The sequence below is a fragment of the Thalassophryne amazonica genome, chromosome 4, assembly GCF_902500255.1.
Source record: "Thalassophryne amazonica chromosome 4, fThaAma1.1, whole genome shotgun sequence".
Lineage (NCBI taxonomy): Eukaryota > Metazoa > Chordata > Actinopteri > Batrachoidiformes > Batrachoididae > Thalassophryne > Thalassophryne amazonica.
Genome location: NC_047106.1, coordinates 87244060 through 87262162, shown reverse-complemented (window position 1 = coordinate 87262162; position 18103 = coordinate 87244060). Strand labels below are relative to the sequence as shown.

The 18103-nt window shown below is 41.5% G+C and overlaps 1 protein-coding gene across 1 annotated transcript in view; it reads left to right on the top strand.

The window, feature by feature from the left end:
- The window catches only part of si:ch211-137a8.2 (uncharacterized protein LOC777613 homolog), a 207136-nt gene that overhangs the window by 133224 nt on the left and 55809 nt on the right, over positions 1-18103 (top strand). The window contains exons 7-9 of the mRNA XM_034168786.1: positions 13140-13293; positions 13439-13591; positions 13763-13863. Of these exons, the coding sequence (XP_034024677.1) occupies positions 13140-13293; positions 13439-13591; positions 13763-13863 (408 nt within the window). The remainder of the gene's footprint in view (positions 1-13139; positions 13294-13438; positions 13592-13762; positions 13864-18103) is intronic.

Below are 18103 nucleotides of genomic sequence, written 5' to 3'. Positions count from 1 at the left end.
GTAGTCAAAAGGAGCTTCCAGGAGGGGGCATGACGCTCAAAGACTGAAGTGCTGACTCATTGTTTGGGTCAGTCTTCGCCCTTGATTCTTCCTGAAGCAATTGTGGTATTAAAACTCAAAATCAGCTTGTTAGTAGTTGCAAGTGTACCGGAGACAATACTGAAATTTATCGGTTATCGGTTATCTGTAACTTCCGATACATTTTTGGGGGGTTTATCATTTTATCTTTATCAAAGATAACTTGTCACTTATCTGATTATCTGTTATCGAAGTTAATTTTTTGGTTATCTGTGCCCACCACTGGGATTAAGTGGATGAAGTGGAAAAAGTTGGGATGAATTTCGGACACGAGTTTTCACTGGAGTGAGGAAAGCAGACAGCAAGCAGTCTGTACACGAAGACAGTGTATGGCATCACAGACTACATTGACAGCTGACTGAGAACAATTTTGGACTCCTATTTAAAGTTTGTTTTTAACTGTTGACATCAAAGCACCAATGACGAACACCTAAATGTACCGTAAGTCCCTTTTCTGTTGTTTATAAATTAATAAAATGTCATATGACAAGGATCTATTTTTGTGATTATATACAACAAATAATGAATGTTTTTTTTCATTCTTTCAATGGAACAAATATTTCATGAGGTGAAAGATGGAACGTACCATATTTCACCTTGTGAAATATTTGTACCATTGAACTTGGATGCATTCATTATTTGTGTAATGCACATTTTCATACAACAACTTGTGCAGACAGTGCATTGTGAGTGCTGGTTCCAAGCCTGGATAAGTGAGAAGAGTAGTAGGAGGTAGGGCATTCATCATAATTAAAAATCTCAGGCATACAGCCAGTACTGCAGGGCTGGTCCTAAGCCCGGGTAAATGATTAGTGTTGTGTCAGGAACGGCTTCTGACAAAAAAATAAGCCACAATAACTATGCAGATCTCTGTGCATAAGAAGAGGAGGATGTGTCCAGACACAGACCTAAAATAAACTGAAGACTGTAAGGTGGCGGCAGGGGAGCATTGGATGGTGGTTTGTAGGATGACTTTAGAGGTAAAGTAGAAGAGGAGAGTTAAAACTCAACAAAGGATCAGATGGTGAAAAACTGAAGGAGAAAGACTGTTGCGTGAAATTCACGGAGGAGCTGAGGCAGACACTGAACTCAGCCACATGGGGTGTGCAGCCAGTACATTCTGAGGTCCCAAGCTCGGATAAATGAGGAGGGTTGCGTCAGGAAGGGCATCCGGCGTAAAACAAGCCAACCCAACTATGCAGAATAAGAATCGAATTCCCATACCGGATCAGTCGCGGCCCAAGTTAACAACGTCCGCCACCGGTGCTGTTGCCCAACAGGGTGCTGGTGGAAATTGGGCTACTGCTGGTCGAAGACAACGAATAAGAGGAGGAAAATGTTGCCAAAAACAGCGGGAGAAGAAGAAAACTAGAAGGGTGGAAATGAGAGTGGGGACTTTGAATGTTGGTAGTATGACTGGTAAAGGGAGAGAGCTGGCCGATATGATGGAGAGGAGAAAGGTAGACATATTGTGTGTGCAAGAGACCAAGTGGAAGGGAAGTAAGAGCAGGAGCATCGGCGGTGGGTACAAGTTGTTGTACCATGGTGAGGACAGGAAGAGAAATGGTGTTGGGTCATTTTAAAGGAAGAGTATGTTAAAAGTGTGTTGGATGTTAAGTGAGTGTCTGACAGGGTGATGAGTGTGAAGTTGGAAATTGAAGGGGTGATGATGAATATCATCAGTGCATATGCCCCACAGGTAGGTTGTGAGATGAAGGAGAAAGAAGATTTCTGGAGTGTGTTAGATGAGGTGGTGGAGAGTGTGCCCAAGCATGAAAAAGTGGTGATAGGAGCGGACTTCAATGGGCATGTTGGTGAAGGGAACAGAGGTGATGAGGAAGTAATGGGTAGATATGGTATCAAGGATAGGAATGGAGAAGGACAGATGGTAGTTGATTTTGCAAAAAGGATGGAAATGGCTGTGGTGAATACCTACTTTAAGAAAAGGGAGGAGCACAGGGTAACATATAAGAGTGGAGGAAGGTGCACACAGGTGGACTACATTCTTTATAGGAGATGCAAGCTAAAAGAAATCAGAGACTGTAAGGTGGTGGCAGGAGAGAGTGTCACTAGACAGCATAGGATGGTTGTTTGTAGGATGACTTTAGAGGTAAAGAAGAAGAAGAAAGTGAGAGCTCAACAAAGGATCAGATGGTGGAAGCTTAAGGAGGAAGACTGTTGTGTGAAATTTAGCGAGCAGGTGAGAGAAGCACTGGTTGGAGGGGAAGCAATTTTGGACAACTGGAAAAGTACTGCAGATGTGGTGAGGGAGACAGCTAGGACAGTACTGGGTATGACATCTGGACAGTGGAAGGAAGACAAGGATACTTGGTGGTGGAATGAAGAGGTCCAGGAAAGCATAAGGAGAAAGAGGTTGGCAAAAAAGTTTTGGGATAGTTGGAGAGATGAAGAAAATAGACAGGAGTACAAGGAGATGCGGCGTAAGGTGAAAAGAGAAGTGGCAAAAGCAAAGGAAAAGGCATATTGCGAGCTGTACAAGAAGTTGAATAGTAAGGAAGGAGAAAAGGACTTGTACCGATTGGCCAGACAAAGGGACAGAGCTGGAAAGGATGTGCAGCAGGTTAGGGTGGTAAAAGATGCACATGGTAATGTGCTGACAAGTGAGGAGTGTGTGCTGAGAAGGTGGAGGGAATATTTTGAAGAGCTGATGAATAAAGAAAATGAGCGAGAGAAAAGGCTGGATGATGTGGTGAGAATAAATCAGGAAGTACAAGAGATTAGCAAGGTAGAAGTGATGGCTGCTATGAAGAGGTGAAGAGTGGAAAGGCAGTTGGTCCAGATGACATTCCAGTGGAGGCATGGAAATGTCTAGGAGAGATGGCAGTAGAGTTTCTAACCAGATTGTTTAATAAAATCTTGAAAAGTGAGAGGATGCCTCAGGAGTGGAGATGAAGTGTGCTGGTTCCTATTTTCAAGAACAAGGGTGATGTGCAGAGCTGCAGTAACTACAGAGATCAGCCACAGCATGAAGTTATGGGAAAGAGTAGTAGAAGCTAGGCTTAAAAAACAGGTGAAGATCTGTGAGCAGCAATATGGTTTCATGCCGAGAAAGAGCACTACAGATGCAATGTTTGCTCTGAGAATACTGTTGGAGAAGTACAGAGAAAGACAGAAAGAGTTACATTGTGTGTTTGTGAACTTAGAAAAAGCTTATGATAGGGTGCCAAGAGAAGAGTTGTGGTATTAAATGAGGAAGTCTGGAGTGGCAGAGAAGTATGTTAGGGTAGTGCAGGACATGTACAAGAATAGTGTGACAGCGGTGAGATGCGCAGTCGGAATGACAGACTCATTCAAGGTGGAGGTGGGATTACACCAAGGATCAGCTCTGAGTCCTTTCTTGTTTGCAGTTGTGTTGGACAGGTTGATGGATAAGATCAGACAGGAGTCCTCATGGACTATGATGTTTGAAGATGACATTGTGATCTGTAGTGAGAGTAGAGAGCAAGTTGAGTCTAGTCTGGAGAAGTGGAGATATGCTTTGGAGAGAAGGGGAATGAAAGTCAGTAGAAGCAAAACCGAGTACATGTGTGTGTGAATGGGAGGGAGCCCAGTGGAATAGTGAAGTTACAAGGAGTAGAAGTGGTGAAAGTAGATGAGTTTAAATATTTGGGGTCAACTGTTCAAAGTAGGACCAGCTATGTTGTACGGTTTAGTGACGGTGGCAATAACAAAAAGACAGGAGGGAGAGCTGGAGGTGGCAGAGCTGAAGATGTTGAGGGACAGCTCAGGTGGGACGGTTTGGAGACAAAGTCAGAGAGGTGAGATTGAGATGATTTGGACATGTGCAGAGGAGGGACCCAGGGTATATAGGGTGAAGGATGCCGAGGATGGAGCCACCAGGCAGGAGGAGAAGAGGAAGGCCAAAGAGGAGGTTCATGGATGTGCTGAGAGAGGACATGCAGGTGGTTGGTGTGACAGAGGAAGATACAGAGGACAGGGTGAGATGGAAACAGGGGCGTAGGTTTGCATATGGACCATAGGGACAAGTCACAACCAATATTTTGGGATGGCAAAATAGTCCCTACCAATATTTAGAATTTTTTTTATATAACAAAATCATTCACTATTTTTTTGCGAACTCGATACTATAATTTTAGTCGTCACGTTTTGTGTTTTCGACGTGCCAGAGTGACAGGGTTACCCATGTTGCAATTTCATTAGCTCACGTTCTTCTCACATGGACGTAAACAAAGCGCATCTCGTGGCAGGCAGTGCTTAATTTGTAAAGTGGGAGGTCCCAGAGCGCAGAGGATGGGTGGCTCCGGTGCAGTGTTGCCAGATGTACAATAATTATCGTATTTGTACGATAGTTTTGCCATCTGTACGACGTACGATCTATAATGGGAAAAAAATCCAATATGTACGATAATTTCAGTTGGTTGCCCAAACACGCATCTCTCTCTGACACCCAAGAATCATTTTGCAGGTGTTGCACTCAGGCGGCATCAAATGCTGGCTTTGGGCGACCGGGACAGTCATTTGAAAGCCCGCCCCCTCTCCATACAAAGTAATGAGTTCCCATCCAATCTCTGCCATGACAGGAAGATTCCCCAACCAACATCTTTTTTTTTTTGAAACTTTATTTCAACAAATGCAATAACAAACGAACAAAACACAAGAGCAAAGAGATATACAAGAAGAATAAAAAAAAAGTTAAAGTTCCTTATGGAGGTGTCAACATTTTTTTCTGTGTTCAACAAAATCTGCACAAGTGGCCATGGCATCAGATGACGACAGCGACCTCGAGGTTGAATTCGACTCTTTCTAGTCTGGTAATTAACACGTTTGTGTCCCTTCACAGAAAAAAAAAAATCTTTCTAGTCTGGTAGTGCATTTACTTGTGCATTTGCGTTCTTGTTGTGCCATAGTTTCCCCATTACTATAATTACTGTTTAAAAATGTGACATACAATTCTTTGTAAATTAAAAAAAAAAACGCTAAAATAGCTACGTTGTATGCGTTTTGTTTGTGTACGATAATTTCTCCCAAAATACGATAATTTTGAGGTTTTGGTATGATAGTTTCATATTTCATATCTGGCAACACTGCTCCGGTGCAGAAAAACAAGAAGGGCGGGGGCTTGCGAACAATGCTGTGCGCCACACTTAAAATAAACTGCACACTCACACAAACATGCACACACACCTTCACAAATGACACTAACACCCTGCCTTTTCCTCAAAAATTACTACATTTATGTTTGCTGTCTGTCTCTGTACTTTTCTGTCACTTTTGCGCTCTTTTTCATACTTTTCCCTCGTTTCAAAAGTCACCGAACGCACTTTACCGTAATATATGCAACATATAGCATACTGTTGGAAACCACGGGTTCTTGGCTTGCTGTCAGTGTTGAAATTTTTCAGCGTGAGGGCTTACATGAGAACTTACGGTAATGAGAATCAGCGGCGCACTAGTGTGAAACCTCCGTGTTTTTCCTCTGCGTTATGACATCACAGGCTTACGTTTACCGTAATACACCATATATATCATTGTAAAGCCCTTTTTTTGTTGGCAAATTAGGTTGCCAGATACCTACAACTGCATTATTGATGAAGAGAATAGATTATACATCTTGGTTGCAAAAACTTTTTTTTTTTGTTAGCTCCACAAGTATTTTTTTTGTTGTCTTGTTCTCTCAGGTGTAGGCCTATAGAATAGATTTGTGATTTTGGGTTTGTTATTTAAGCTATTTCTTTGTCTGCCTACACACTTAATAATGTAAATAAAGTGTTAAATTATTCAGCATTATGTCATCATATGTTATGTATTATGCTGTACTTGTGCATCTAATGGTATGAGTGGGTTAGGGGGTGGTGGTGGTGGTGGGCAGGGGGGTGGTATTGTCCCTACCAAAGCTGAGACCAAACCTACGCCCTTGGATGGAAACGATTGATCTGCTGTGGCAACCCCTAATGGCAACAGCCAAGAGGCAAAGAAGAAAGAAGAAGCTGAGGCAGACACTGGATGGAGGTGCAGCAATTTTGGACACTGTAAAAGTACTGCAGATATGAAGCGGAGGCTGCTAGGAAGGTGCAGGGTGTGACATCTCGACAGTGAAAGGAAGACCAGGAGACTTGGTGGTGGAACAAAGACGCTCAGAAAAGTACATGGAGAAAGTGGCTGTTGAAAAAGAAGTAGGCTGGTCAGAGATTTAAAAAGTAGACAGGAGTACAAAGAGATGTGTCATAAGGTGAAAAGGGAAGTAGCTAAGGAAAAGGCATATGTACAGTACATGGCTTTAAACACTAAGAAAGGAGAAAATAACTTGTAATGACTAGCCTGAAAAGGGACAGAGCTGGAAAAGATGTACAGCAGGATAAGGTCATAAAGAATGCTAAGAGAGCATGTCATGAAATTGGCGAGAAAATTTTGAGATGATGAATGAAGAAAAGTAGGGGAGAAGGCTGGATGATGTGGAGTGAGTAAAACAGGAAGTGCAAATGATTAGTAAGAATGCAGTGAAGACAGAGGATGAAGAGTGGAAAGGCAGTTGTTCCAGATGACATTCCAATGGAGGCATGGACATGTTTGAGAGATGGCAGTGGAGTTTCTAAGCAATTGTTTAATAAAATCTTGCAAAGTTAGAGGAGTGTGTTGGTTGCTAATTTTAAGAACAAGGGTGATGTGCAGAGTTGCAGCAACAAGAGGCATAAAGTTGATCAGCCACAGCATGAAGTTATGGGAAAGAGTGACAGGCTTTAAACCTCAAGAGAAAAAGAGTAGAATCAGTCAGACAGAAATAACTGCACCTAAGGTATGAGTTCACCAGCAGTAAATCGACAGGGAAGCTGAGAGAATACCAAGGTGATCATGGGCAGCTAGCCCTGAGCTTCACACAGACCCAGAATTTATATGAAGTGAGGCCGAGACCTGTTCTGTTGCTAATAACATGTTAAAAGGATAGGAAGCATAGTTCCATACTATGCCAGTATGCTAGCCATATGACAAGGCGGATAGATGCGTCTCAACTCTGGACTTGAATGTCTCTACGGAATCTGACTGTTTTATCTCCGCGGGGAGTTCATTCCACAAAACTGGAGTATGATAAGAGAAGGCTCTGTGGCCTGCAGAGTTTTTATTCACTGAAGGGACACAATGTAGTCCTGCGCCCTGAGAACGCACAGCCCGGGCCGGTACATGGGGTTTAATTAGGTCAGCTATGTAGGGAGTTGCTGCTCTGTGAATAATTTTATAGGTTAGTAGCAGAACCTTACAGTCTGAACTCAGAGACAGGAAGCCATGAGGAGATGCCAAAATCAGTATAATGTGGTCGACCTTTCTGCTTCTTGGAGACCCCAGTACTGGACTATCATCAACCAGAAAATAGAACATTGCAATAGTCCAATCTAGAAGAGTAAACGCATGGTTCAGGGTCTCAGCATCAGCCATAGACAGGATGGGATGAATCTTTGCTATATTTCGCAGGTGGAAGAAAGCAGTCCTCATAATATTTGTAATGTGGAGGTCAAAGGACAATGTAGGATCAAAAATTACCCCAAGGTTCCTCACTTTGTCAGTGTGATGTATGACACACAAGTGTAGGCTAAGCATTAACTGGTGAGACATTGATGCCAATGTCTCACTGGACCAAGAACCATCATTTCAGTCTTATCAGAGTTTAAAAGTAGGAAGTTTCTAGACATCCAACTTCTCACTGATGCAAGGCAATCTTCTAAGGATTTTATGTGAATGAGATTATGGGCAGTTATTGGCATGTACAACTGGGTATCATCAGCATAGCAATGAAAAGTAATCCTGCAACACCGCAGTATGTGCCCATACGGGTGTTATATGAAGGGAGAACAGCAGGGGGCCTAATACGGACTCCTGTGGAACCCCAAATTTCATGTTACTAAGGCCAGAGGTGGTGTTACTGTACAAAACACAGTGAGAATGACTGGACAGGTATGACGTCAACCATGCAAGAGCACTCCCAGTAATCCCAAAATGATTGTCCAGCCTATCAAGTAGAACATGATGATCCATGGTATCAAATGCAGCACTGAGATCCAACAGCACAAGAACAATAGTCGCTGGTCACGCCACAAAGGGGGCCAGCTGCTGATTATTTCCACCAAAGTAATGCATGATCGATGTGACACAAAATCCTCTTGGTGTAACCCACTGCCTCGCATTGCTGAGGCATTAAAAAAAAGAAAGCAGCAGTGAAAATGAAAAAAACTCGCATGAACTTATATTGTCTGCTATGGATTGTTTACACACCAGCCGCCATAGCTAAGTACGTTGTGAAGGCCTCACAGGCAGAGTTCCCAGCAGTGGTGGGCACAGTTCCGCTAATCCGCTAATTATCAAAGATAATGTTTTCGTTATCGGATTAGCTTTTCAAATAACTTTGAAAACCATCATCGGACCAATTATTTTCCGATAAGGTTTGGTCCGATAATGTTTAGTCTTCTAACTTTTCTGCAGATGTCGCTTTTTGTAGTAGATGCACAGTTCTATCCTCTACAAACAGAGAGGAGCTAGTTCTAGAATAAACCACTCTATCCTCTGCAGGCAAAGGAGAACTGGTCATAGAAAAGAAAAAAAAAACTAATTTGTTTTGACCCCATAGTGATATGCTGGCGATATCACCTAAGTCATCCAGAGGCATACAGTTTTAGCTTGTGGTTATAATTTTAACCAAACTAATTTCAGACAAGTTATTTACATTAACGCCACGTCTGAAGTTTTATAAAGTGAAAATATCAGATATATGTTTTAGTTTTAAAGTATTGAACTAATTTTAAAGGTTTTAGTGTGGACATGGTGTGTGTACAGTGCATTCTGGGTAAAAGTTCACGGCAGGAGAAATGCATTTGAGATGCGCTGATCAGGCTCCACATGGACAACAGCATTAAACTCTTTGTATATTTTGCCTAAAACTCTTGTGAATTTCAATTTCAATTTATTTTCCTTTATATAGCGCCAAATCACAACAGAGTTGCCTCAAGGCGCTTCACACAGGTAAGGTCTAACCTTACCAACCCCCAGAGCAACAGTGGTAAGGAAAAACTCCCTCTGAGGAAGAAACCTCAAGCAGACCAGACTCAAAGGGGTGACCCTCTGCTTGGGCCATGCTACAAACATAAATTACAGAAACAATTCACAGAACAATTCACGGACAAATATACAAGAATTGCTGTTGGTGCACAGGACAGGAGGGTCGTCAACACAAATACAACTCCTATCTCTGGATGGAGCTGCACCTTAAACAGAGAAAAAACAGAATCAGACATCAGAAAGACAAAAAATACTGTATAATTTGCCAGCATTAATCAACAAGAAAAACAGAAGAAATACCGGCTGCTAGCCCTAAGCTTCACTAAAAGACCCAGAATTTAGGTAAAGTTGAGGCTGCGGCCCGCTCCAATTACTAATAACATGAATTAAGAGTAAAAAGCATAAAACAAAACTGTACCAGTATGCTAGCCATATGAAAGGGAAAATAAGTGCGTCTTAAGTCTGGACTTGAAAATCTTCACAGAATCTGACTGTTTATTCACGCAGGGAGATCATTCTACAGAACAGGGGCATGATAAGAGAAAGCTCTGTGACCCGCAGACTTCTTATTCACCTTAGGGACACAAAGTAGTCCTGCACCCTGAGAACATAAAGCCCGGGCCGGTACGTAAGGTTTAATTAGTTCAGGTAGGTAGGGAGGTAGGGAGGTGCTAGTCCATGAATAATTTATAGGTTAGTAGCAGAACCTTAAAATCTGATCTCACTGGGACAGGAAGCCAGTGAAGAGACGCCAAAATGGGTGTAATGTGGTTGAACTTTCTGCTTCGTGTCAAAAGACTGCCTGCAGCATTATGAACCAATTGGAGAGCCCCAATGCTAGACTGCAGTCAACCAGAAAATAGAACATTGCAGTAGTCCAATCTAGAAGATATGAACACATGGATCAGGGTCTCAGCATCAGCCATAGACAGGATGGGACGAATCTTCGCTATATTGCGCAGGTGGAAGAAAGCAGTCCTAGTAATATTTCTAATGTGGAGGCCAAAGGACAATGAAGGATCAAAAATTACCCCAAGGTTCCTCACTTTGTCAGTGTGATGTATGACACACGAGCCTAGGCTGAGTGTTAACTGGTCAAATTGATGCCGCTGTCTCACTGGACGAAGACCCATCATTTCAGTCTTATCAGAGTTTAAAAGTAGGAAGTTTCTAGACATCCAACTTCTCACTGCTGCAAGGCAATCTTCTAAGGATTTTAAGTGAACGAGATTACCAGCATTTATCGGCATGTATAACTGAGTATCATCTGCATAGCAGTGAAAGGTAATCGCAAAAAAAATCACTGCAATATGTGCCCAAGGGGTGCTATATAAACGGAGAAAAGCAGGGGGCCTAAGACAGACCCCTGTGGAACCCCAAATTTCATGTCACTAATCCCAAAATGATTTTCCAGCCTATCAAGTAGAATATGATGATCCACTGTATCAAATGCAGCACTGAGATCTAACAGCAACAGAACCGTAGTGGTGTCCGAATCCATTGTAAGCAGAAGATCAGTCACCACTTTAGTGAGAGCCGTCTCTGTGGAATGATATTTTCTAAAAGCAGACTGCAGTAGCTCAAAGAGATTATTCTCAGTAAGACGGTCTACGAGCTGCCGTGACACCACTTTTTCCAGAATTTTAGAGCAAAATGATAGTGAATATATTCTCTGGGTTCATAGACGTTGTTATTGTTTGTTTTATGTAAAAATGCCAGAAGAAGCCCAGGTTGCTTCCTCCAAAAGCCAAAAAGTCTATTAAATTGTGATTCAGGCCGTGTGATATAACCGGCGTCAAAATGCATAGAACACTGCCATCTACTGGCGACCGGTTATATCACAGTGTTGTCGACCGCAGGATTTTAAAATTATCTGTAGATTTTCAAAACCTGAGACCGCACACATGGAGATAAAAAAAAAAAAATCATAGATCTGACAGGTTGAGTTGTAGAGTGTGTGGTGTCGGCCACAAGGTAAAAACAACACACACGAACAGATTTCACACACGAACATTCCCATGTCAGACACCTCGCTTTCTGATTGGCTGCGTGTCACATTTAGCTCCTCACGTCCTCCTTAACACACCACACACGGCAGGAATATCTGATAAGATTATATTTAGCGTCATCACGATTGTCGGAGCATCCTTAAGATTGTTGGAAGGGGAAAATCGGGTCCAATATCGGCTTAATTATCTTGCCATGTGAACCAGGCTTGATGTTATGACGCCTCATAAAGTGACTGATTGATCTGTTATAACGCCACACTGAGCCGCTAACTAATCAGATGTTATGACGCCTCACAGAGCGACTGATTGATGCGTTATGACACCGCACCGAACATGTTTTCGCTATTATTTGATTTCTTTGTGCGACTGACATTGTTATTCAAGCATTCAAAAGGCAATTCCTATCGCCACACAGCTCCAGCAACCACACACGAGAAAGTTTTTTGACACTTCTTGTTATTGAAAGAAACCATGTCTTCCTAAAGTCTGGTTCACATGGCAGGGTTTTAAAATTATCTGTAGGTTTCCAAAACCTGAGAGACCACACACGTGGAGATAAAAAAATCATAGCTCTAACAGGTTTGGTCGTACAGTGTGTGGTGTTCAGCCACACAGTAAGGACAACACCACCACACACAAACAGATTCACACACGAACATTTCCAGGTCAGACAGGAAATCTCGCAAAATCTCTCGAGATTAAACGTGACTTCAGAGTAAACAAACGGAGATAGTTTGTGGACTAAAAACAGAGGGGGGAAAAAAGATACAAAAAGAAAAAAAACGGCGTTCTTTTAAGGAGTGGAGACAGCGCAACCACCGGACTTCTGGCAAGTCAGAACAGCTGCTTTGATTTTATTTTCCGCTCAGTGTGTCCGTCACCTTGCTTTCTGATTGGCTGCACGTCACATTCAGCAGGCTGTGTACTCATTTGTGGTTGGAGGACACAACACACGCTGCGATATTGGGACAAAAAAATCCAACATGTTGAATATCCCCGAAATGTGATCAGAGCGCTCCTGACATCCTTCAGAGCAGATCAGAGTGCTCTGAACACACCACACGTGGCGGGAATATCTGATACGATTATCTTTAGTGTCATCATGATTGTCGGAAGGAGAAGCTCGAGTCCGATATCGGACTAATTATCTTGCCATGTGAACCAAGCTTAACCGGATAGAGTTGTGATGTCATGACACGTGCGCTTAGGCGCTGTCTAGCAGGATCTTGAAATTTTTTTTTTATATATACATTGAAAAAAATTACATATTTTACAAAAGCACATTTATTTGTAAACACAAAGACGTTACATTGATTCACTTCTGTTGGTTTTTACATAGAATGAATGAATCAACCAATCAGTATGAGCGAGGCTTAGTTTACCCGTCTGGGCATTTGTGTGTTAATGTTCAAATCTTCAGAATTAGTGCACTATTTTAAAATTAACAGATATGTGTTATATATTATTTTGTACATTTTAAGAGTTTACATTAATGTAGTTATTCTATTCAGAATAATTTTATTTATAAAGCAAAACCATAATTCAAACCTGCTTTCCATTTCAAGACTTCTGCCTCATTGCTGGATCACTGTGTCCTGTCAGGGTAAATGACGCTTTCCTACCTCAAGGGGCAGAGCACACAAAGACATAAGCGCTAGCTCATTGACTGTTTGGGTTTGTGATCACCATTGGTTGTGTTTAAACTCAAAATCGGCTTCTTAGTCACTGAGAGCGTTTGAGGCAGAATTGAAAGTTATCAGTTATCTGTAGCTTCCTATACGTTTTTAGATAATTTATCGGTTTAGCGCTAAAAAAGCTAACTTTCCAGTTAGATGATTACCAGATACCGAAAATACGTTTTGGTTAGCTGTGCCCACCACTGGTTCCCGGATGTGCGACCAAGTCAGTACTGACTATGAGGTTGACATGAAGTCACTGATACTGTCATTCACATAACAAGAATTAGTCTGCGATTACAAGAATTATTTCACCATGTTGTGGTCCTGTCTTCCTTCTTTCTTCCTTCAGGTGTTTGAGGATGACTGGATTCTGTCTGAAGCTCCAGACTCTGGTTGTCCTTCAGAGTCTCTGTTGGATGATGACTGGGTGCTTGAGAAATCGCAGCAAAACCGTGCTGCAACTCCACAGCTGAAGTGTGCTGCAACTCCACTCCATCCCCAAAGTAACTCCCATATTAAATATATGAATTTGAATAGTTCACAGATCAGTAAAGCATGATTTAATTCAGTTTTAGTAATCATCGGAACAGTTTTGCTTTCTTGCAGATTTTAGCCAATCATCTTACCCTGTGTTAACTGGCCTTTTAGACAAAGCCTCACCCATTCACCTGTCTCCTCCTCCTCCTTCCCGAGCCTCTCCTACCCATGACCACCTGGGGCTCGAGTGGGACCCATCAGTCGACATCGGGCACTCTGTCTCCTGTGACGATGGCGATTCATCATATTTCAGTGCCAGCACAGGTAAGACAGAATATTTCCAGAAAACAAACTAGTACTGATATTCAGGAAAAGAGAACTTCTGTGTTGCTGGTCAGAGCACAGTGTACACAAATATCTTTGCATGATGAAGGACCTTCATTTTATTACTCGTACTGAGTTTCAGTGATCATAGTCATACATCTGTCTGTGAAGCTCTGTACCGCAGAGACAGTCTGAAGAGACGGAGCTACCTCAGTTCACTCAGCTCTCCATCTGACATCAGTAATGACATCACCAACCAGGACGCAGCTTTGGTGAGTTAAACTCAGTTTGGGACTTTTTAATAGAATTTTATATTGAGTAAAAACAAGATTGAGATTCATTCCAAATCGCTACGTTTATGGAAAAAGAAATAAAGTATGTTCCGTGTTTTGTTTTTTCTATAATGTACGCTGACATGTTCCAATATAGCAAATAAATGGACAACATGGAGCTCATATGCTCATTTGGTTTACCCATCAGTGGGTCATAATTAACATTTTTAAGCCAGTGAAGCAAGTTAATATTTTGTTACGATGTTAAAATTAAATTAAACATTGGCTAGCTGAATTTACAGAGATTACATTAAACCGGACAAAATTTGACGTCTCCTCACATACTTTTGTAGTGCATGCCTGCCATTCAGGTATGGTCTCCAGTTATAGTTGATAGTTCTGTTTTCCGGGTGGAAGGACTTTTTGTTAAATGGAGGGTTATTTGATCCTGTTGAGGAGCATCACTCACGCTGGGCCTTGTTTACAAACATTGCATAAGCACAAATCTGTGCTTAAACTGTGTGTAGGCACGTTTGATGCACAAATCTGGAATTCATCAAAATGTTCGTACCTAACTTTGTTTGTGTTCTATGAACAAACTTTGAACTCAGACCAAATATAACAGACCATTTTAACTACACACATTGTATATTAACACTCTATTCATGTTTTTGAAATGCTTTCTTAATAATTAAAGGAGACCTGCATTGAAAAAAATGCAGTCAGATTTTTTGAACAAAAAATGACTTACATTTACACATGAGATCCTTCTGAATGTAGTAAAGTAAATCTGCAAGCCCAGATCTGTCATTCAACAGAGAAATCTTCATTTGAAAATGACAAATTTACAGCTAACATTTAGCCCTCCGCAAATTGTCCCTCTCATCATGGACACTGCCGAGACGTCACGGAGAAGACCCTCTCCCAGCATGCATTGCGCCAGTTGTAATTTGTGGATTTACGTCTGTTTGCATCTGCACCTTTTTCTTGTCTTATACGGAAGGATCTACTTTTTTTAAAACTTCATATTGTCTTGCGGCACGTTTGAGTACACATTTCTTTTATTTGTGCTTGAAAATTATTTTGGGGGACTTTTTCATACGCCCGTTTGATTGAGTGGTGTCGCAGTGAAAATCTACTGTCTTTCGCCTCCGGTACTATCGCGGGATATGGAGGCGAGACCCGCAAAGAATCCCAGTCATTAAAAATATATGGAGCTCTGGGGCTCCGATTGCCGAGACGTGCGGTGCTGTGGATTTTGCTGCAAGAAGTCTGTCCTTGCAGCAACTGGTGTACCGGCCGCTTCGCATTAAAACAGCGAGCGTAATCTCAGGACTTGTGCCAAGTGTGCTGCAGCTCCATTCAGTAGACAGAGAGGTGATGCCGGTGTTGTGCACTGAATCTGGCACAACACTGGCTGCAAAGCAGACACGGGCGGTGTGAGTGGCGTCGGTGGTTAACGAGCTCGTTAACGAGCCCGCAGACTTAATAAGCGCAGCGGAGGCAGAGAGCAGGAGAGGAAGAACGGCGCCCGCTGTCGATGTCGTTGCTGATCTGAGCACACAGATCTGTATCTCACATTCATTGCAGCTTACTTTTGGATGCTGAAACCAGGACGTGTATAAGTAACATTACTAACAGATAAAATCAATTTCAATGCGGGATTGGACTGAAGGCGGGAGCGCGTCGTCTTGTCCCTGACGTCATGGAATTGATACGGCTGTACAAACTGTTTTCACGGAGGGCTAAATTTTAGCTGCAAATTTGTCATTTTTAAACGACGATTTCTCCGCTGAATTACAAATTTGGGCTTACAGATTTACTTTACTGCATTCACAAGGGTCTTATAAATACATATCAGCTATTTCTTTCTGAAATCTGACCACATTTATTTCAATGCAGGTCTACTTTAAAGAATTTAATATGATAAATTAAGTGATTGAATAATTCAGTTATGTAGTGACCAAATTTATTACATAACCATGAACTCTGTGTGCCTTCGTCCTCATTATTTGTTGTCATTAACATCTTCAAGTATACCAGTTGAGTATACTTGAGTATACATTTCATACCAAATGCATTCAGGGCATTAAATGCATTGCGCATCGCTCTAAAACCCATTATTTTCAATGAGAAGCATCACGTTTTTGACACTTCAAAAACGAGTTAGCACAACGCTTTGCCGGGAGAGCGCATTGCCGCTTGTCTTTAGGCTGCCGTGGTCAAAGTTCAACCCAATCCAACTTTCACTGCTATGCGCTGTGATATAGCTTTGCATGTCTAATAAAAACGAGGCATCAGGCCAAAACACGGAAGACGACAGAGTGCAGAAATGAGTGTCAGAGGAACATTAGAACTGCTAATTTATACACAGCATTTTTCTGAAAAAATCCATACAAATGTTTGTTCTGATTACTGTACATTTTTAAGTGAAATCTTACCTTAGAAGACGTGTAAGTACATAAAAAAGATTCTTTAGAAATCTTTGTTAATCTGTAAATTAAAACTATAACTTACTTGTTGTTGTTTCAGATGAGATGATTTCTTGATTAATATAATGAACCTTGAACATTTATTTTCAGACAAATAAAATAGCATGAAAAGTAATGTGTACATTTTAAGTCTGGTAGATTTATTTATTCATATTTGCATTTCAGTCAGGAAAGAATGTTGTTGAATGAATGTTGTTGTTGTCCATTCAGCTGCTCCCGTTTTGTTCGGGGTCGCCACAGCGGATACAGCCAGATCCGCATTGGAATTTGGCACAGGTTTTACGCCGAATACCCTTCCTGATGTATCTCCAGTGTAACCTGGAGAAACATGCACAGCTGTTGGTGTTCCAAAGAGGTCTCTCATCCAAGTACAAACCAGACACCGCACTGCTTAGCTTCTGAGATCTGACGGGATCAGGCTGACACAGAGCAGATCGGCTGCAAAGAAGACAGTAAATAAATACAAATATTTATTATAAACACAGCAGGAGATGATGCAACAATGACTACAATGTGTTTGTTAATTTGGATTTCTAAATGTGACATAAACCTCGTGATAACATTTTTATTTAGTCATTTCAGCATTTAACATTGAGCATTTACTTCTAATGTTGTAACCAGGATAGAGTAATTAGTAGAATATGAATTTGACTGTTCTAGTCATTGTGAATGCTTTGAAATTGTGAAAAATAGGGATGGGGCTTCTTGTACCTGTGCAAGTGTCTTATTTACTGATTTTTGACTTCATGGACATATTTAATGATTCATTCATTCATATTGAAATAAAAAATGAAACAGCTTTTTCAAATAAAAAAAGTTGTTCTTTAAAGAGCCTTTGTTTTATTTAGAAGTGTAGCAGCAGGTGTTGGTTTTCAGAGATGACAGGTGAGCTGGACTGTCAAGACATTTAACCAGATGAAGGTCTCCTCTGCAGCTTCAACCTCTTGGTGGACTTTTTGGAGACACTTTCCTCACATTTTGAAGAGCAGAGATGTTCTTTTCTTCCTTCTGGACTTCAGGTTTTGTTGTTGACCTCCACCATTGGAGGTTTTTGAAGAGCATCTGTATTTACAAGGTTCTCTGCACAGCAAATGATGTGGGACAAGTGAAGAAATATTTAAATATAAATACAAAACAGCTTAAAAAAAATTTAAGTAAAAAGCTAAGATGCTTAAAGTTGTAGTTGTAGTCACAGCAGTATCATTTTAAAAAACTGTGTAGCTTATTAGGTAAAAATGAAAATAGATTGAACAATTTACAAATATAAAACATTCACTCAGCTCGACTGATTGATTGTGCAGCTGAAGGCTAAGCTAACATTAGCCAATAAATCTTCAGTGGTGCAGTAGGTCACATTTTATATTTAGATTATTCTTACCTCAGACAAATTTGCATAAGCTCCATTGCTCAAACTGGGTGTTGTATATGTGCAAAAGTAAAAATTTTGGGATTGAGTGTGTCTGCTCATCACACTGGCTGCTGTATCTCTGACCGGGTCTCTGGCCTGAATACTGGCCGCTTCAGCTGATCGGCCCCTTCAGCTCGGCCCAGCCTCATTCTGGACAGTCGCTGATAAAAAGCTTCTCCCAGCTTGATGTCTGTCACTCATTCTTCTGCTTTTTCTCTTAATGTGGTTAGGACTGGCAGACCGATTGTTTCGCTTTTTCCTGTCGGGAATCCATGATGGTGATTGCCCGGGTTGTTCACCGGGCCCTCGAAAAGCCAGATAGCGACATAGAAATTTCCGC